Genomic DNA, 14,861 nt, shown 5'->3' with positions numbered 1-14,861 from the left:
AGATGGGATCCCCCAAGAGTGCCTGATGTTGAATTTCTCGTCAGCACTCTGGTGCAGTAGCTTGGAGTAGGAATTAAGTTCCTTTAAGGAACATTTCAAAAGTAGTATTTCTTGCATATCTGAGTTTATAGATTAATTTCACGCCTGCTGCCCTAGGACAGGTAGGGGAGAGGCCCTGTCTTCACCTGCTGCAAGAGGAGCAGACAAGCCAATACTTGAGGATGTTATGATAGGTGGTAAGTGCTGTGGCATACTCAGGCTCCTACAGAAGGAAAAGGTGATGGAGCAGCCACTTCTAGCTTCTGAGGTTCCTACCTTTCTTCTTCTTCTTCTTTTTTTTCTTTTCCTGAGATGGAGTCTTGCTCTTGTCGCCCAGACTGGAGTGCAATGGCATGATCGATCTCACCTCACTGCAACCTCCGCCTCCCGGGTTCAAGCGATTCTCCTGCCTCAGCCTCCTGAGTAGCCGGGATTACAGGCGCCTGCCACAATGCCTGGCTAATTTTTGTAGTAGAAATGGGGTTTCACCATGTTGGCCAGGCTGGTCTCGAACTCCTGACCTCATGGTCCGCCTGCCTTGGCCTCCCAAAGTGCTGGGATTACAGGCGTGAGCCACCGTGCCCGGCCTTGAGGTTCCTACCTTTCTTGCCCCTCCCCAGGATCTGTTCCCTTCTTTCTCACATTGCCTGGCCCAATCTGATGGCCTCTTCTCTCCCTGCCTGGAGGTGAGTGGGGGAATAGAAGGGTCTTCACTCTGGGGAGGAAGAGGTAGAGGAGAGCCATCTGAGGCCTTCCAGGAGAGGAGACTGATTCACACCTGAATCCTGGGGTTCTGAAAACCTGCCCCAGGAGACTTATTCCTTGACTTGAAAGGGTTTAAGGGGCTAAAGTAGTCTGGATCCCAGCCAGGAAAGAAAGGAGGAAAAAAAAAGGGAGGAGGTTTTTCCATCTGGAAGGAGGCTGAGCGAGTCCAGGGGCCCAGATAGGAATAGAAGGAGAGCACAACAGCCCCATTAAACAAAGAGGAGAGGTCGAGGCCCGAGCTTCACTGAATAGGGCTGACGCAAGTCCCCTTGGGTCTTTGCCTCCCAGGGGCTCTCTCAGGGCTGGAACTGTGCTAGGGCAGGTTTCAATATAACTTGTGTTTGTCTGTGTTATAGATGGGCCCAAGCCACAACTTCCCTCCTAGGGACCCTTCCAAAGAACTACTTAGAGGGTCTCACTGAATAGTTCCCAGGGAAAGGAGAGGAAGCCTCTAGGATATCTGGGGAAAGGTCTGAAGGTCATGGAAAAGATCCGAAGGTCACTCCTGGAGTTAGTGCAGGACAGAATCAGGGTCTCAGAGGTCTGCAGAGCTGTTGGGGTGTGTGCTCCATGTCCACCATCTCTCCATTGGCAGGATTCCTCAGAAGACTGGGTCCTACCCTGTCCATCAACCTCCCTTTAACTGCTCAGAGGTGCAGGCACCTGAGAGGCAAGGAAACTCTTGGGGTAGATGGGAACATAGCGTTTGTCAGCCTGAGCTTTCGGTTCAGAGTGTGTGACCCCACCCTATAGGAACTTTGGCATCTCGGTGGACATAAACACATGGGAACAGGTACTTGGGTGGGAAGACAGAACAGCTTTTTATTCAGTTAGGTATAAATCATATTTACAAGGAAGAGGTGGGGTGCACTGGGGAGCCGTATCAGGTCCAGGGTCCTGATGCTTCTCCTTCGAGGGGACAGTCCTGCTGCCTCCTCTCATGCTCCCTGGGAGACTCTCCCTCCTCGGTCTCTCTGGGCCTGGCCTGCTGTGGGCAGCTCAGCCATGCAGGGTAGAGCTGGGAATGCAGATGGGGTGGTTAAAGCAGGAGAAAGAGTGTGGCAAGGCCAGCATGGGGTGGCTGCTCCAGGGCCCCTGAGCATAGCCTCCTTCTTGCATCTTGGGTTCAGGCTTCAAGCCCTGGTGAGGCTGGTGGGGTCTCTAGGGCTCCAGGCTGCTCACTGGGCTATGGCCCTTTAGGGGTCTGTGACCGCTCAGTCCTGTGAGGGCAGAAGAGGGGTGTGAGGGGCTGACTGAGGCTCCCCTTTACCCACATCCCTTCAGATTCCTCACCTCTTGCAGCCTTTGGAGCCCTTTCCCTTCTTGCCAGTCTTGGAGGCCCCCCTGTCCTTCCTGCAGCCCTGGGCTGGTTTCTGTGGGGACGGTGTCTTGTCCAGATGCTGCATCAGCTGCTGCACCCAGAGCTCCTTTGGGTCTGCACACAGCTCTGCCTGAGAGCGCTTGCGGGGCAAGAACCTGCGGGTGGAGGCTGGTAAGCCTTCTTAGTCTTGCCCACCATGCCCTCCCCACCCCATCACCAGCCTGTGCCCACCCCTTTGTGTCCACTCACAGGATAGCTGGGATGGAGCAGCCTAAGCTTGCTTCCTGCTTCCGGTAGCTGCGAACAACCTTGGCGGGAATCTTCCTTTGGCTGTACTTGAGGCAACAGTCCTGAGCCCCTCCATCACTGCCTGCAGGGTGGGATTCACAGGGAGCCAGGGGCTGCTGGCAAGCTCCTACCCAGGCCTCTTGATCCCCTTAGCCCCATCCGAGGCCCCTCCCTGCCTTGGTACCTTGGGTCCCGGGGATGCCAAAGGCCAGAACCAGGATAAGGAGGCTCAGAGCCAGTGACTGAGCCATGTCTGTGGTGGAGGGTGAGTAAGAGGCCAGAGCTGAGGGTGAGGGGGGCAGCTGCAAGTTGGGGGTCTGTGCGTGGGCTGGGATTGGCCTGCTATTTATGTAGCTAGACACTTTCACTTCCCTTAACGTATCCCCACTCCTTTTCCTTCCTGAAAGCTGGATCTGCTGGCACCCAGCCCCACTTACTCAAACTAAATGGACAGTGCTCAGCTGCCAAATTTTATGTCCTCATTAGTTGAATATGTCTGGGCCTGAGCCTTCCTTCTATTCCCAGCTACTGCTTTCATGCAGGCCTCACTGCCTCTCCCCTGGTACACCATGACTGTCTCCTCACTACGCTCCAGGATCCATACCCTTCCCCTCCTTCCAGCAAATCTGATTATTAAATTGTAAGAGTTTTTTTTTTTTTTTTTTTTTTGAGACAGGGTCTAATTCTGTCACCCAGGCTGGAGTGCAGTGGTTGATCTTGGCTCACTGAAATCTCCGCCTCCTGGGCTCGAGTGATCCTCCCACCTCAACCTCCCCAGGAGCTGGGACTACAGGCAAGCACCACTGCGCCAGGCTGATTTTTCTATTTTTTGTAGAGACGAGGTTTCACCATGTCTAGCCCAGGCTGGTCTTGAGCTCCTGGGCTCAAACGATCTGCGTGCGTCAGCCTCTTGAGGAGCTGGGACCACAGGCACATGCCACCACGTCCGGCTACTGTTTTAATTTTTAATTTTTATTTTTTCTAGAGATGAGGTCTTGCTGTGTTGCCCAGTCTGGTCTTGAACTCCCGGGCTCAAGTGATCCTCCTGCCTTGGCCTCCCAAAGTGCTGGAATTATAGGTATGAGCGACTGCACTTGGTCTGTAGCATAACCATTTTGATTCCCCTTTGCTTTCCTTTTCTATATATTTTGTAGTTATTTTCCTAACGGATACCTTGGTGATTATAATTAACATTCTAAACTGATAACAACCCAGTTTGAATAATACCAACTTAGTTTCAATAGTATATAAACATTTTGCTCCTATACATTTTAGTCCCTTCTTTATATTGTTATTGTCACAGATTACATCTTTATACATTGTGTTCCCATTGACATAGATTTATAATTATTGTTTAATTCATTTTCCTTTAAAATTATATAGAGAAAAGTGGAGCTACAAACTAAAAATACAATACTAGCTTTTAGCTTTTTTTTTTTTTTGACACAGGCTCTCGCTTTGTCACCCAGGCTGGAGTGCTGTGGCACAATCTTAGCTCACAGCAGCCTCGACCTCCTGGGCTCAAGTGATCCTTCTACCTCAGTCTCCCAAGTAGTAGGGCCACCATGCCTGGCTAATTTTTGTATTTTTTGTAGACACGAGGTCTCATTATGTTGCCCAGGCTAGTCGAGAATGCCTGACCTCAAGCAATTCACCCGCCTTGGCCTCCCAAAGTAATGGGATTACAAGTGTGAACCACCATACCTGGTAATGTTGTTACTTTTTTTTTTTTTTGAGACAGAGTCTTACTCTTTCGCCCAGGCTGGAGTGCAGTGGCACGATCTTGGCTCACTGCAACCTCCACCCTCCGGGTTCAAGCCATTCTCCTGCCTCAGCCTCCCGAGTAACTGGGATTATGGGCACCTGCCACCACATCCAGCTAATTTTTCTATTTTTTGTAGAGATGGGGGCGGTTTCACCATGTTGGCCAGGCTGGTCTCAAACTCCTGACCTCAAATGATCCGCTCACCTTGGCCTCCCAAAGTGCTGGGATTACAGACATGAGCCACTGCGCCCGGCCTGCTATGTTGTTATGTTTATCAGAGATCTTTGTTTCTTTGTGTGGCTGTGAGTTATTATTTTTTGTCCTTTTGTTTCATTCTGAAGGTCTTCCTTTAGCATTTCTTTGTTTGTTTTTTTTTGTTTTTTCTTTCTCCCTTTAGCTTTTCTTGTGGGCAGGTCTACTATTAATGAACTTCCTAAGTTTTGTTTATCTGGAAATGTCTTATTTCTCCTTGATTCTTGCAGCATAGTTTTGCTGGATATATAGAATTCTTGTTTGACTTTTTTTTTTCTTCAGTCTTTAAATATATCCCCCATTGTCTTTTGGCCTCCCATGGTTTCTGAAATCAGCTGGTAATCTTATTGAGAATCTCTTGTACATAATGAATTACTTCTCTCTTGCTGCTTTTAAAATCATCCTTTTGTCTTTGGGTTTCAACAATTTGACTATAATTTGTCTTGGTGTGTATCTCTGAGTTTATCCTTCTTAGAGTTTGTGAACTTCTTAGGTATGTATATTCATGCTTTTCATCAGATTTCAGATGTTTTATCATTATTTCTTCAATTTTTTTAGTGCCTTGTTCCCTCTATTCTCCTCCTGAGACTCCTGTGATGAGGTACATTTGATGGTATCCCTGAGACTTGTTTATTTTTCTTCTCATACTTGATCATTTTAATTCTTATCATCAAGAATACTGATCTTTTTTTTCTGCTTAAATCAGTTGTTGATTGCCCCTAGTGAATTGTACATTTCAGTTATTGTATTTTTGCCTCCAGAATTTCCGCCTGAGTCCTTTTTTCTTTTTACTAATTTCCATCTCTTTATTGATAGTTTCATTTTGTTCATACACCATTTTTCAGATTTCCCTTAACTCTTTGCCCATGGTTTCCTTCAGCTCTTTGAGCACATTTAAGACAGTTATTTTTTTTTCCAAAAGGGCCATTATTTCCCAATTTAATTTGAGGTCATAATAAGACAAGCAACAAAATAGTATTTGAGATTTCAGCTTCTCACCCTTGTCATCAAACCTCCCATCATCAATATTTATTGAGCATTTACAGTAAGATAGTTAAAGTCTTCATCTACTATGTCCAATATCTGGGCTTCCTCAGGGATAGTCCCTGTCAAATTCCTTTCTTCCTGTGAATGGGCCATACTTTCCTGTTTCTTTGTATTAGTAATTTTTTGTTGATAACTGGGCATTCTGAATATTACAGTGTGGTATCTCTAGAAATTCAGTTTTTTCACTCCTTAGGGGTTGCTGATATATACTTGTTGAGAACTGTGCCATCAATATGTGGTGAGTTTTTCAAACTGTTTTTTGCAAAGTGTGTATTCTTTGTTTTGTGGGGTTACTGAAGCTTCTGTTTATGACCTGACAAAGGGTTCTCTTCCTTCCCCCCAAAAAGGTTCTGTCCCTTTAAATCTGATATATGTGGCTCAGAAAGATGCTGCAGCCCAAGAGGGCCGAAACCAAGCAAGCCTGTCCCTTAGGGAAGCAGAAGACAGTCCCAAATGCAAAACCCTCATCTTTGGGGGACAGGGTTCCCCCTGCCCACTCGGTGACCACCCAGCCACTTCAGGAATGTGGGCTACTATCCCCACTCTGTTGGTTGGTAGCTAATGCATGCATTATGCTCTCTTTTGAAAGACCAGCAACCTCTCCCTTCATCAAGTACCACCCCCCCTGCTTGTTGTAAGTGTCCAATCAGGCTCCAGACTTCTGAAAGAGTCGATTCCAATTGCTCTTTCCACCTCAGTAGTTGCTTTGGTGGAGGGACCAACCCCTATAACTTCTTACTCTGCCATTTTGTATGATGTTGTTTCTGTAGTTTAATTTTTAACATTTTAAAATCTTTTATCCATTTGGAGTTTATTGTGGTATATGATGTGTGAGGATTATTGGGTCATAACTTAGAATCTATGTTTAAAACTGGATTGGGACTTAGAGTTGTAATCCTCATGTCAGAGCTGGAGAATCCATCTGGTTTCCAGAGTGCTAAACCCAGCAGCAAGCTCCTTACAGCTTATTTTTTGAAGGATGGCTTATGACAGGATAGGGAAACCATAGGAAGAGGAGGAAACAAGTGTCAGGAGACATGTAGTCAGTACAGCAATGGCCAGAGACAGAAATATTGGGTTGCTCTTGGGAAGGATGGGATGCAGAGGGCATGGGGTTGAAGATGGAGGTACTGTTGGGAAGGGGTAAAGAGGTGGTGTTTCATTCCAAGGTCCACAGAGTAGAGGGGCTGGAATTTGGTGGCCTAGAGGAGAAATAATTGAGCTCTTGAGTCTGAGGTTTTCAGACTCAAGAGACCTTAAGGCTGAGACCTTAAGCAGGGCAGGGAGTGACTCTGTTGGCAAGAAGCTGGCGTTCCTGGAACAAGACTAGGCAAAAACAAGGAGATAAGATTTCTTGGATCTTTCACCTGGTCTGGAGGCAGATCCTGGCACCAGAAAGTTTTAAATTCCCAGCTCCCTTGTTTCCCCACCTGCCTACATGGAAGTGACTAAGAAAGTAGTGAGCAGCCTGTCTCTGAAGAATTCTCAGACAGATAGAATAGCATGGGCTTGGGAGGGGGGCATGCAGATAATTCCGAAGTCATATTATATTAGTTTGCTTCCAAACTTGGCTGCATTTCAGAATCACCTGGGTGACTTGTTAAAAACACAGAATTAGAAGCAACACGCCAGACCGCCTTAAATAGAATCTCAGAATAGAGCCAATGAATGTGTATTTTTACCAAGTTCTGCAGGTAATTCTAAGCATTTGGTGGGGTGGGGCTGGGAGAGCCACTTGGGCCTATTCTGCTCCCCGTCCCACACTCTAGATTGACACAGAGCCAGTGAAAGGGAACAAAGTTGGTCTGGGGAAAGGAAAGCTGGAGTGATGCCCCCCCTACCTCCCCTGGAGGAGGAGACTTTCTGGCCTGGCACAGATTGTAGAAAAAAAGGGGAGATGGCAGGGAAGAGGAGGGGGCTGTACCTTTTTCTTTCCTAAAAGCTCAGGCTTGCTGTCTCTGCAAGACACCTGCCTGTCTCCCTTACCCTTATTCATGCCATCAAAGAAGCTTCTTGTTGTGTCAGATGGTGTGCACAGCCCCCTAGGTCCCATCCCTGCCTGGTCTTCCTAGAAGCAGGAATCTAGGTTGATTAGGCGTCAAGCCTAAGCCCCTACCTGTGAACTTGAGCCTGCAGTGGTAGAGCAGTCTCAGGCAGATGTTCCATCCTGGAGATATTGAGGTGTGTCTGCTTGGTCCTGGAGCTTAGAATCAAGGTTAGGAGCCGTAACGGAAATGAAGGAAGCAGCAGGGTCTTTTCTGGAGGTGGAAACCTGGCCGGACAAAATCCAGGGCAGAAAACAGCTGCCCTGAGAGTGAGGATGGGATAGTGAGTCGCTACCCCGTCTCCAGTCTGTGAGTGGACCTGCTGGCAGGGGTGGTGAGAGGGAGGCACTGAAGCAGGGTAGAAGAGAGTGAGGAGCTCGGATAATGAGAGAGCCATTACCCTTTTCTGGGAGCCCAAGTCTTCTGAGCCATTCCTCTGCCCTCAGCTGCTGGCCTGGGCTCATTGTACCACACAGTCCCACTTGAACTCTAAGCTGGGTTTGGGGATTTGGAGCCTGCAGCTTTGACCCAAGCTCCTCTCAGTCCTCAGACCAGGCTGCATGCAGTGCTTGGGGAAGGGGACACAAAGACTCAGATGGCTGCACATCCGAGATATGGGTCTCCACCTACAGTTCCAGTCCTCTGGGTGAAGGTGTTGGCTTGGTGAGCTCCTGAGAGAACCTGGCTATTTTGTGACAACCTCTGGGATGGCCTAGGTGCAGAGGAGTGCTTCACTGGTACCCGGGGTGAAGGATAAAGGAGGTACACATGGCTGACTTCGGCCCTACCCGTGATGATGAATTCAGCTCTAACACACTCTATCACCAGACTGAGACCCTGGGAGGGGGAGAGGAACTGTGCTTATTCACACCTACCTCAGCAGGCCCACTACCTCTCTAGGACAGGCACCTGGAGTAGACATCCTAGGTGTGGGTGTTGCAAGAGTCTGGAAATCCCCTCATTGGAAAGGGCCACATTCCCTTCAGTCTCAGGCCCGTTTGCTCTTGCCTGGTGGGGTTTCCAGGGCAGCAGATGCTCCCAGCTTGGCAGGCAAGAGCCAGGGAGGGGTATGGCGGGAATTTCAGCTCAAGGGCTAGGCAAGTCCTGGAATAGGTTGGGGTGGGCTGGAGCCCATGGGCCTGTATATCCGACAAGGGTCAAAGGGCCTGGGTGCGTTGCTGCTCCTGGGTTCTCAGTGGAGCATTGAGCCCTCTAGAAATAAGATGACCTGTGGACTGTGCAGCTGTTACTGAAGGAGCTACTCAGTTTCTGGGAGTCATAAGTGTGCAAAATGTGTGTGTCTAGTGTAGTTGCATGCATTCATCAATGTGTAGCTCTACCAAGGGTTAGGGTTAGAGTTAGGATTATGCTTAGAACAGCATTGATGTTGTGGTTCCAAATTGGATAGGGCTGGAATCATGGTGATGTTAAAGCAGAATTTGGAATTGGGTTTGTGGTTCCTGTTGATAGAAATAGGCATATCTTAAATGAGGATTGTGTTAGGGTTGGAGTAGGGCACTGCTTGCATTTAGGATTTGGATTAAGAGTGAGGAGATCTTAACCTAAATCCTAAATGATCTTAATCCACAGAGATAAATTTTGTGTTGGAGGTTGCTTTTAAGTTTTCTCTCTCTCCTTTTTTGTTTGTTGTGTTTTGTTTTGTTTTGTTTTGCTTTGTTTTGTTTTGTTGAGACAGGGTCTCACTCTGTCACCCAGGCTGGAGTGCAGTGGTGCAATCTCAGTTCACAGCAACCTCCACTTCCCAGACTCAAGCTATTCTGCAGCCTCAGCCTCTTGAGTAGCTGGGACTACTGATGTGACCCACCATGCCCAGCTGTTTTATTTTATTTTATTTATTTTTGTACTTTTTTTTGTAGAAAGGGGGTTTCACCATATTGCCCAGGCTGGTCTCGAACTCTTGAGCTCAAAGCGATCTGCCCACCTCAGCCTTCCAAAGTACTGGGATTACAGGTGTGAGCCACTGCACCTGGCCTGGTTTTAAGCTTTCGAGCTAGTGTGGAGAGGGACTTACACTTCTGCATAACGTGTGGTATTGACCTGATATAGATGACAAGGTGTTGTCTGTTTTCCAGGACCTCCACAGTTGAGGGGTACAGAGTGGCCCCTGCAGCTACGAGCCAACTAGGGGAGGGAGGCATTCAGCTCCCGGGGAGAGGGCAGATCAGTTTTCTATCTCAAACTTATTTGGCCATGTAAACATTTTTGGATCACACCCACCAGCATTATCTGTCTGCGTACAGTTGTTCCCAGAGTCTTATTTGAAAAACTATGGTTTAGAGTTTTCTTTGGGAATGGGGTTGGAGTTGGGTTTAGAGGTATGGTCGATAGGGGTGGGATTGTGGTTAACATGAAATTTAGGCTAGAGCTACATATGAGATCAGCGTCTTGTGTAAGGGTTTTCTAACTGGGGATCCGGGACCTGGTTCTTCATGGTTTCCTGAGGATAACGGGGACTAAGTGTGTCTACGTGGTTTGTTCTTCCCTTGTGTCTGCTATGTCAAAGAGTCTGAGAGTCAGGACCCTTCAAGGATGGAGCCAGCAGTAAATTGGGGGCCCTTGGGGAGATGCGTGTGTAGATGAAGGATGAGGCTGCTGAAGAGGGCAGTGGACTCTCTTCCTGACCCTGACATTCTTTAAGAGCACACAGCCACATTGTTGAGACCAGGGGTATGCACGTGAATCCAAAGCTATCCTATTAAAGGACAAGCAATAGGACAGAAACGACAAACCAGAGTTTAAAGGAGAGATGAGCCTGGTCTGAGGTGGCCTAGAGGATTTATGGAGGAGAGGGGCTTTGCAGGATGGATTTGGACTGCATTTGCGTCTGTGGGTCTGTGAGATGGGTTCTGTGTGCAAACCTGTCTTTGTGTCTGCATGTGTGTTTGTGCCCGTGTCTGCTCGGGCACGTCTGACGCAGGGTGTTCATGGGTCCATGTGACTTTGTCTTCCTTGATGTGTTTGTCCTTACTCTGAACTAGTTTCTGAGTGGCACGGTTGACTTGTGTCTTTTTCTGTATGTACCTGTGTGGTGGGATGTCTGTGTCCATGTGTCCTTGACTGTGTGTATGTGATTTTTCCCTGGCCCCTTACTGTATCTTCCACCTACCCTGACATACCCCAGCTGCTAGCACTATTTACCGCAAGGAGGGCTTCCCTTCCCGCCGTCTGGATTCCCATGGGTCAGTCCGCCTGCCCAGGGACCTGCCCCTGTGGCCTTTGTAGTAGGCCTGACCTTGGACGTGACACATTCTGGAAATCCCCTAATATGCTACTTGCCTAGCCACTAGCTGAGTGTTTATAGTGGAGGAGAGGGACAAGGCAGGAAAGGGGGGCAGTTGGCAGCACCCACCCCTCCTTCTGGAAACTGGATCTCACTGGCCCCTTCCCAGGCCCCCCTCCCCCTCCCCATGCTCTCTCAGGGTCCTGGCCTCACTGTCTCCGGGCATGAGAATGCACAGACCTCTGCAAGACTGGTCAGCCCTGTGAGGCATCTGGTCCTTTGTGTCCCCAAGCACTTTACATGCCTGGATTGTGCTTACCTCTCATATTGCCACCTGAGCTCAAGGAATTCCTTCCTTCTCTTCTGTCCCTGCAGAGGACACAGGGGCTATTCTGGCCCTTCCATCTATGGCAGGCCTGGCCTAGACCATGGGCTCCAGAAGCCAGGTAGAGTATTCGGCCCTGGTTAGCTGGTTAAGCAGCAGAGGCCCAGCCACCTCCCACATGGTGCAGGAAGCAGTGTCTCCATGGAGTCTATTCCTGTGTTCATCCTGTGTTCCTTGCCCTCCCTGCCTGGGCTGCAGTGAGCAGGTACAGAAGTGAAGCAGCCACGGTCCCTGCCCTCAACAACTCAGCGTTGAACACAAGTGATGTTGTGGAGAAGCCACCCTCCTCCCACTGCTGGTGGTCGGTTTCCTGAAATTCTCTCCAGCCAATTCTGAAGTGCCTTTCTGGAAAGCCCAAGAGAAGAGCTCTGGAAGGTCAGGGTGATTCACCATTCACCATTCACCAAAGACCCCAAGCAAGCACTGATGTATTCCTAGCATCTACCCTCAAACCTGAAGTAGTAAATTTTCTTTTTTCTTTTTTGAGATGGAGTCTGCCTCTGTCGCCCAGGCTGGAGTGCACTGGCACGATCTTGATCTTGGGTCACTGCAACTTCTGCCTCCTGGATTCAAGTGATTTTCCTCCTTCAGCCTCCTGAGTAGCTGGGATTACAGGCGCACACTACCATGCCTGGCTAATTTTTGTATTTTTAATAGAGACAGGGGTTTCACTACGTTGGCCAGATTGGTCTTGAACTTCTGACCTCAAGTGATCCACCCGCCTCGGCCTCCCAAAGTGTTGGGATTACAGGCGCGAACCACCGCGCCTGGCTGAAGTAGTAAATTCTTGAGTTTGTACTCTACATGTGAATTTTGCTTCTTGCCTCTCTTCACCCTGGGGAAGATAGAAGGTGGGGTTGTGCTGGGGTTATGGGATGGGATGAGCAAAGCTTCATCCACCATCAGCATCCTGCATGAATCATAGGCTGTGACCCTGACTTTGCTTAGCTCTCGAATTTGCTGAGAACTCAGAATCCTGAAGGTATCAGTTCCAGCTCATCTTTGCCCCCAGTTCTGTGTCATGGGACTTTAGTTAGCGGCATGAGCCCATGCTGGCCTCAGGCAGGTGGGAGCCTGTAGGGAACCATGGGAGGGACCTGCTCCACCCTAAACCAGGATGTATGCACGCTAACCCCTGGCTCCCTACCTGACGCTGCTGTGACCCTCCTGAGTCAATTCCCTTCATTCTGGGCCTCCCTCTATTCTAGCTGTGTGGCTGCCTGCCCCGCTCCCACCAGGCAGGGAGGATGTGCCTGTCACAAGACCTCCTTTGATCTTCGGGGATGCTTTAGGAAAACATCTGTTGCATGTTGGTTAAGCAGGTTTGGGCCTTGTGCCTCTCTGCCCTGGGGACCATGTATGGGCTGGGCCCCCATCCCTTAGGCACAGAATCAGCATTCAGAGCAGGGACACATCCATGCTTCTTCCCATCCTGGCTCTTCTGTATCCAAGCAGTGGACACTTTGTGCTAAATGCTGGGGTCCTATCAGAGGAAGAAAGTCCTGCCATCACCTCCTCCTGATGATGGGATGGCGAGTGATCCTGGGTTTCCTTAGGAACCAGGGGCATCCCACTGTCCCTCCAAACATGTCATAAAGAAGTCACAGCACTTCCTGCCCTTTTTCCAGCTCTTGGCTCCTCTGTGGTAGGTCAGAAGGGGAATGCAGAGGTGCCACCTCCTGAGGGATAATAGCTGTCCAAAATCGATGTCCCTTCCATCTTCTCAGGGCAGCTTCTTTGTCTTCCTGCTTCCCAATCCTCTCGTCCCACCCATATAACCTCCCTGGTCTCTCACCTCACTGAGCACTAGGATGCCATCTCTGCCCTGTTTCTCCATCTCCAGCCTCATGCTCTTACACAGGCTCCATGCATTTAGAGCTTTCTCTGTGATCTCTTCTGCTGGTACAGTCTTCCAAGAGCACCTGCTGCACAGGTATCAGCAGCAGCTTTGATCACCTTTTCACCCACCTATGTACTCACAACCAACTGCTTGGGACCTAACAGAAACTTTCCATGGTAACTTCTAGAATCTTTCTCCACCTCCAGCTTTCCAGCTTTGGTTCTCCATACGGTTCCCCCTTCCCACAGACATGGTCCCTTCCCAGGTCCTCACTCATCCCTCTGGGTCTTTGCCCACACTCCCTTATATGTGGAGGAATCCTTTCTTCTAGTCCATGAAGTCCTCCCTCATTAACTCTACCTTCTCTCTACCACCAGTGAAGTTCTGTATTTTTAGCCAAAGCCAGCCTGTCAACTTGGGGACTTGCTCCCATTCCTTCACTTCTGCACCACAACATTGTTCCAGCAGTTCTCCCCTTGAGCTCCTGTGTCGTTAATTTATCCATCTCAACTGGATTTTTTCCATTAACATCCACCATGCTATGTCTCCAGTCTTTTTTGAAAAGCCATTTTGGGTTCTAATGCCTCATATTTCTGTATCTTTATTTGAATAGACCTCCTTGAGGAGTTTATATTACCCTTTCTTTTTTTTTTGTTTTTTTTGAGACAGAGTCTCGCTCTGTCGCCCAGGCTGGAGTGCAGTGGCGCAATCTGGGCTCACTGCAAGCTCCGCCTCCCGGGTTCATGCCATTCTCCTGCCTCAGCATCTCCGAGTAGCTGGGACTACAGGCACCCGCCACCATGCCCAGCTAATTTTTTGTATTTTTAGTAGAGATGGGGTTTCACCGTGGTCACGATCTCCTGACCTCGTGATCCGCCTGCCTCGGCCTCCCAAAGTGCTGGGATTACAAGCGTGAGCCACCGCGCCCAGCCTATATTACCCTTTCTAACACTAATTGCTGTCTTTCCATTCTCTCTCTCTCTCTCTCTCTCGGAGTTTTGCTCTTGTTGCCCAGGCTGGAATGCAATGGCACAATCTGGGCTCACTGCAACCTCCGCCTCCTGGGTTCAAGTGATTCTCCTCAGCCTCCTGAGTAGCTGGGATTACAGGTGCGCACCACCACGCCCAGATAATTTTCGTATTTTTACTAGAGACAGAGTTTCACCATGTTGGCCAGGCTGATCTCGAACTCCTGACCTCAGGTGATCCACTCGCTTCAGCCTCCCAAAGTGCCAGGGTTACAGGTGTGAGCCACTGCGCCCAGCTGTCCACTCTCTTGAATCCACTCCAGTCACACCTTCATCTCCATCATTCACCTGAGGCTGCACCTCTTAAGGTCATGAATGATCTCTGTGTGGCTAAATCTAACACTCCTCATCTTAGTTGGCTGACTGGCAACTTTTCATGTGGTTGATCTCTCCTTGAAAAACTTTCTTGTTTGGCTTCTAGTATTCCACACTCATCTTGTTTTCCTTCCATCTCACTGGCTACTGCTTGTCAGTTTCCTCTGTTTACTAGTCCCTCCTTTACTTTCCAGTTTCTTAACATAGAAGAGTCTCAGGGCCCACTCCTTAGATGTCTCCATTTACACTTAGTTGTTTGGTGTGTTATCCAGTTGCATGGTTTTCTCTATCTCTCTCTCTCTCTGTATTATCTGAAGCCAGGACCCTCCCTGAGGACCATCAGGCTTCTGTGTTGAAGATGAACTGTTGGTTGGTCTCAGGATGAAATGGGGAGATTAGTTATGATGCTACTGGAGTGATGGTAGCAGTAGAGAGGGTGAGAAGTGGGCATTTTCTCGATGCATGCTTGAAGGTAGAGATAACAGGATTTACTGTGGGTTAGGAAACAAATCAAGGATAACACCATTGTT

At 48.9% G+C, this 14,861-nt stretch overlaps 1 protein-coding gene and 1 long non-coding RNA gene across 3 annotated transcripts in view; one reads left to right on the top strand and one right to left on the bottom strand.

Annotated features, from left to right (window-relative positions):
* Positions 1-14,861, top strand: part of LOC129490257 (uncharacterized) — an 80,492-nt gene that overhangs the window by 42,137 nt on the left and 23,494 nt on the right. The window contains exon 8 of one of the 2 annotated variants that reach the window (XR_010113748.1): positions 3,399-3,496. The exons of the other annotated variant lie outside the window; for it this stretch is intronic. This is a non-coding gene — a long non-coding RNA (uncharacterized lncRNA). Of the gene's footprint in view, positions 1-3,398; positions 3,497-14,861 lie in introns of those variants that run through there. 2 annotated transcript variants of the gene reach the window in all.
* CCL21 (C-C motif chemokine ligand 21) lies at positions 1,609-3,152 on the bottom strand. The gene is made up of 4 exons (XM_055293959.2): positions 2,598-3,152; positions 2,375-2,495; positions 2,098-2,280; positions 1,609-2,024 (listed from the first exon to the last, which is right to left on the bottom strand). The coding sequence occupies exons 1-4, from the start codon at positions 2,662-2,664 to the stop codon at positions 1,991-1,993; spliced, it is 405 nt and encodes a 134-aa protein (XP_055149934.1). The 5' UTR covers positions 2,665-3,152; the 3' UTR covers positions 1,609-1,990.

Source organism: Symphalangus syndactylus, chromosome 9, assembly GCF_028878055.3.
Source record: "Symphalangus syndactylus isolate Jambi chromosome 9, NHGRI_mSymSyn1-v2.1_pri, whole genome shotgun sequence".
NCBI classification, from domain to species: Eukaryota; Metazoa; Chordata; class Mammalia; order Primates; family Hylobatidae; genus Symphalangus; species Symphalangus syndactylus.
The sequence above is the reverse complement of the archived record's forward strand: the minus strand, read 5'-3'. Positions and strand labels throughout refer to the sequence as shown.

Bases quoted from the DNA above. Each gene is read 5' to 3' on its own strand.
- CCL21 (XM_055293959.2), bottom strand. From the start codon at position 2,664: ATGGCTCAGTCACTGGCTCTGAGCCTCCTTATCCTGGTTCTGGCCTTT. The intron at 2,281-2,374 runs GTGAGTGGACAC...CTCCACCCGCAG, and splicing joins TGCTCCATCCCAGCTATCCT to GTTCTTGCCCCGCAAGCGCT. The intron at 2,025-2,097 runs GTGAGGAATCTG...CTGCCCTCACAG, and splicing joins GGCTCCAAAGGCTGCAAGAG to GACTGAGCGGTCACAGACCC.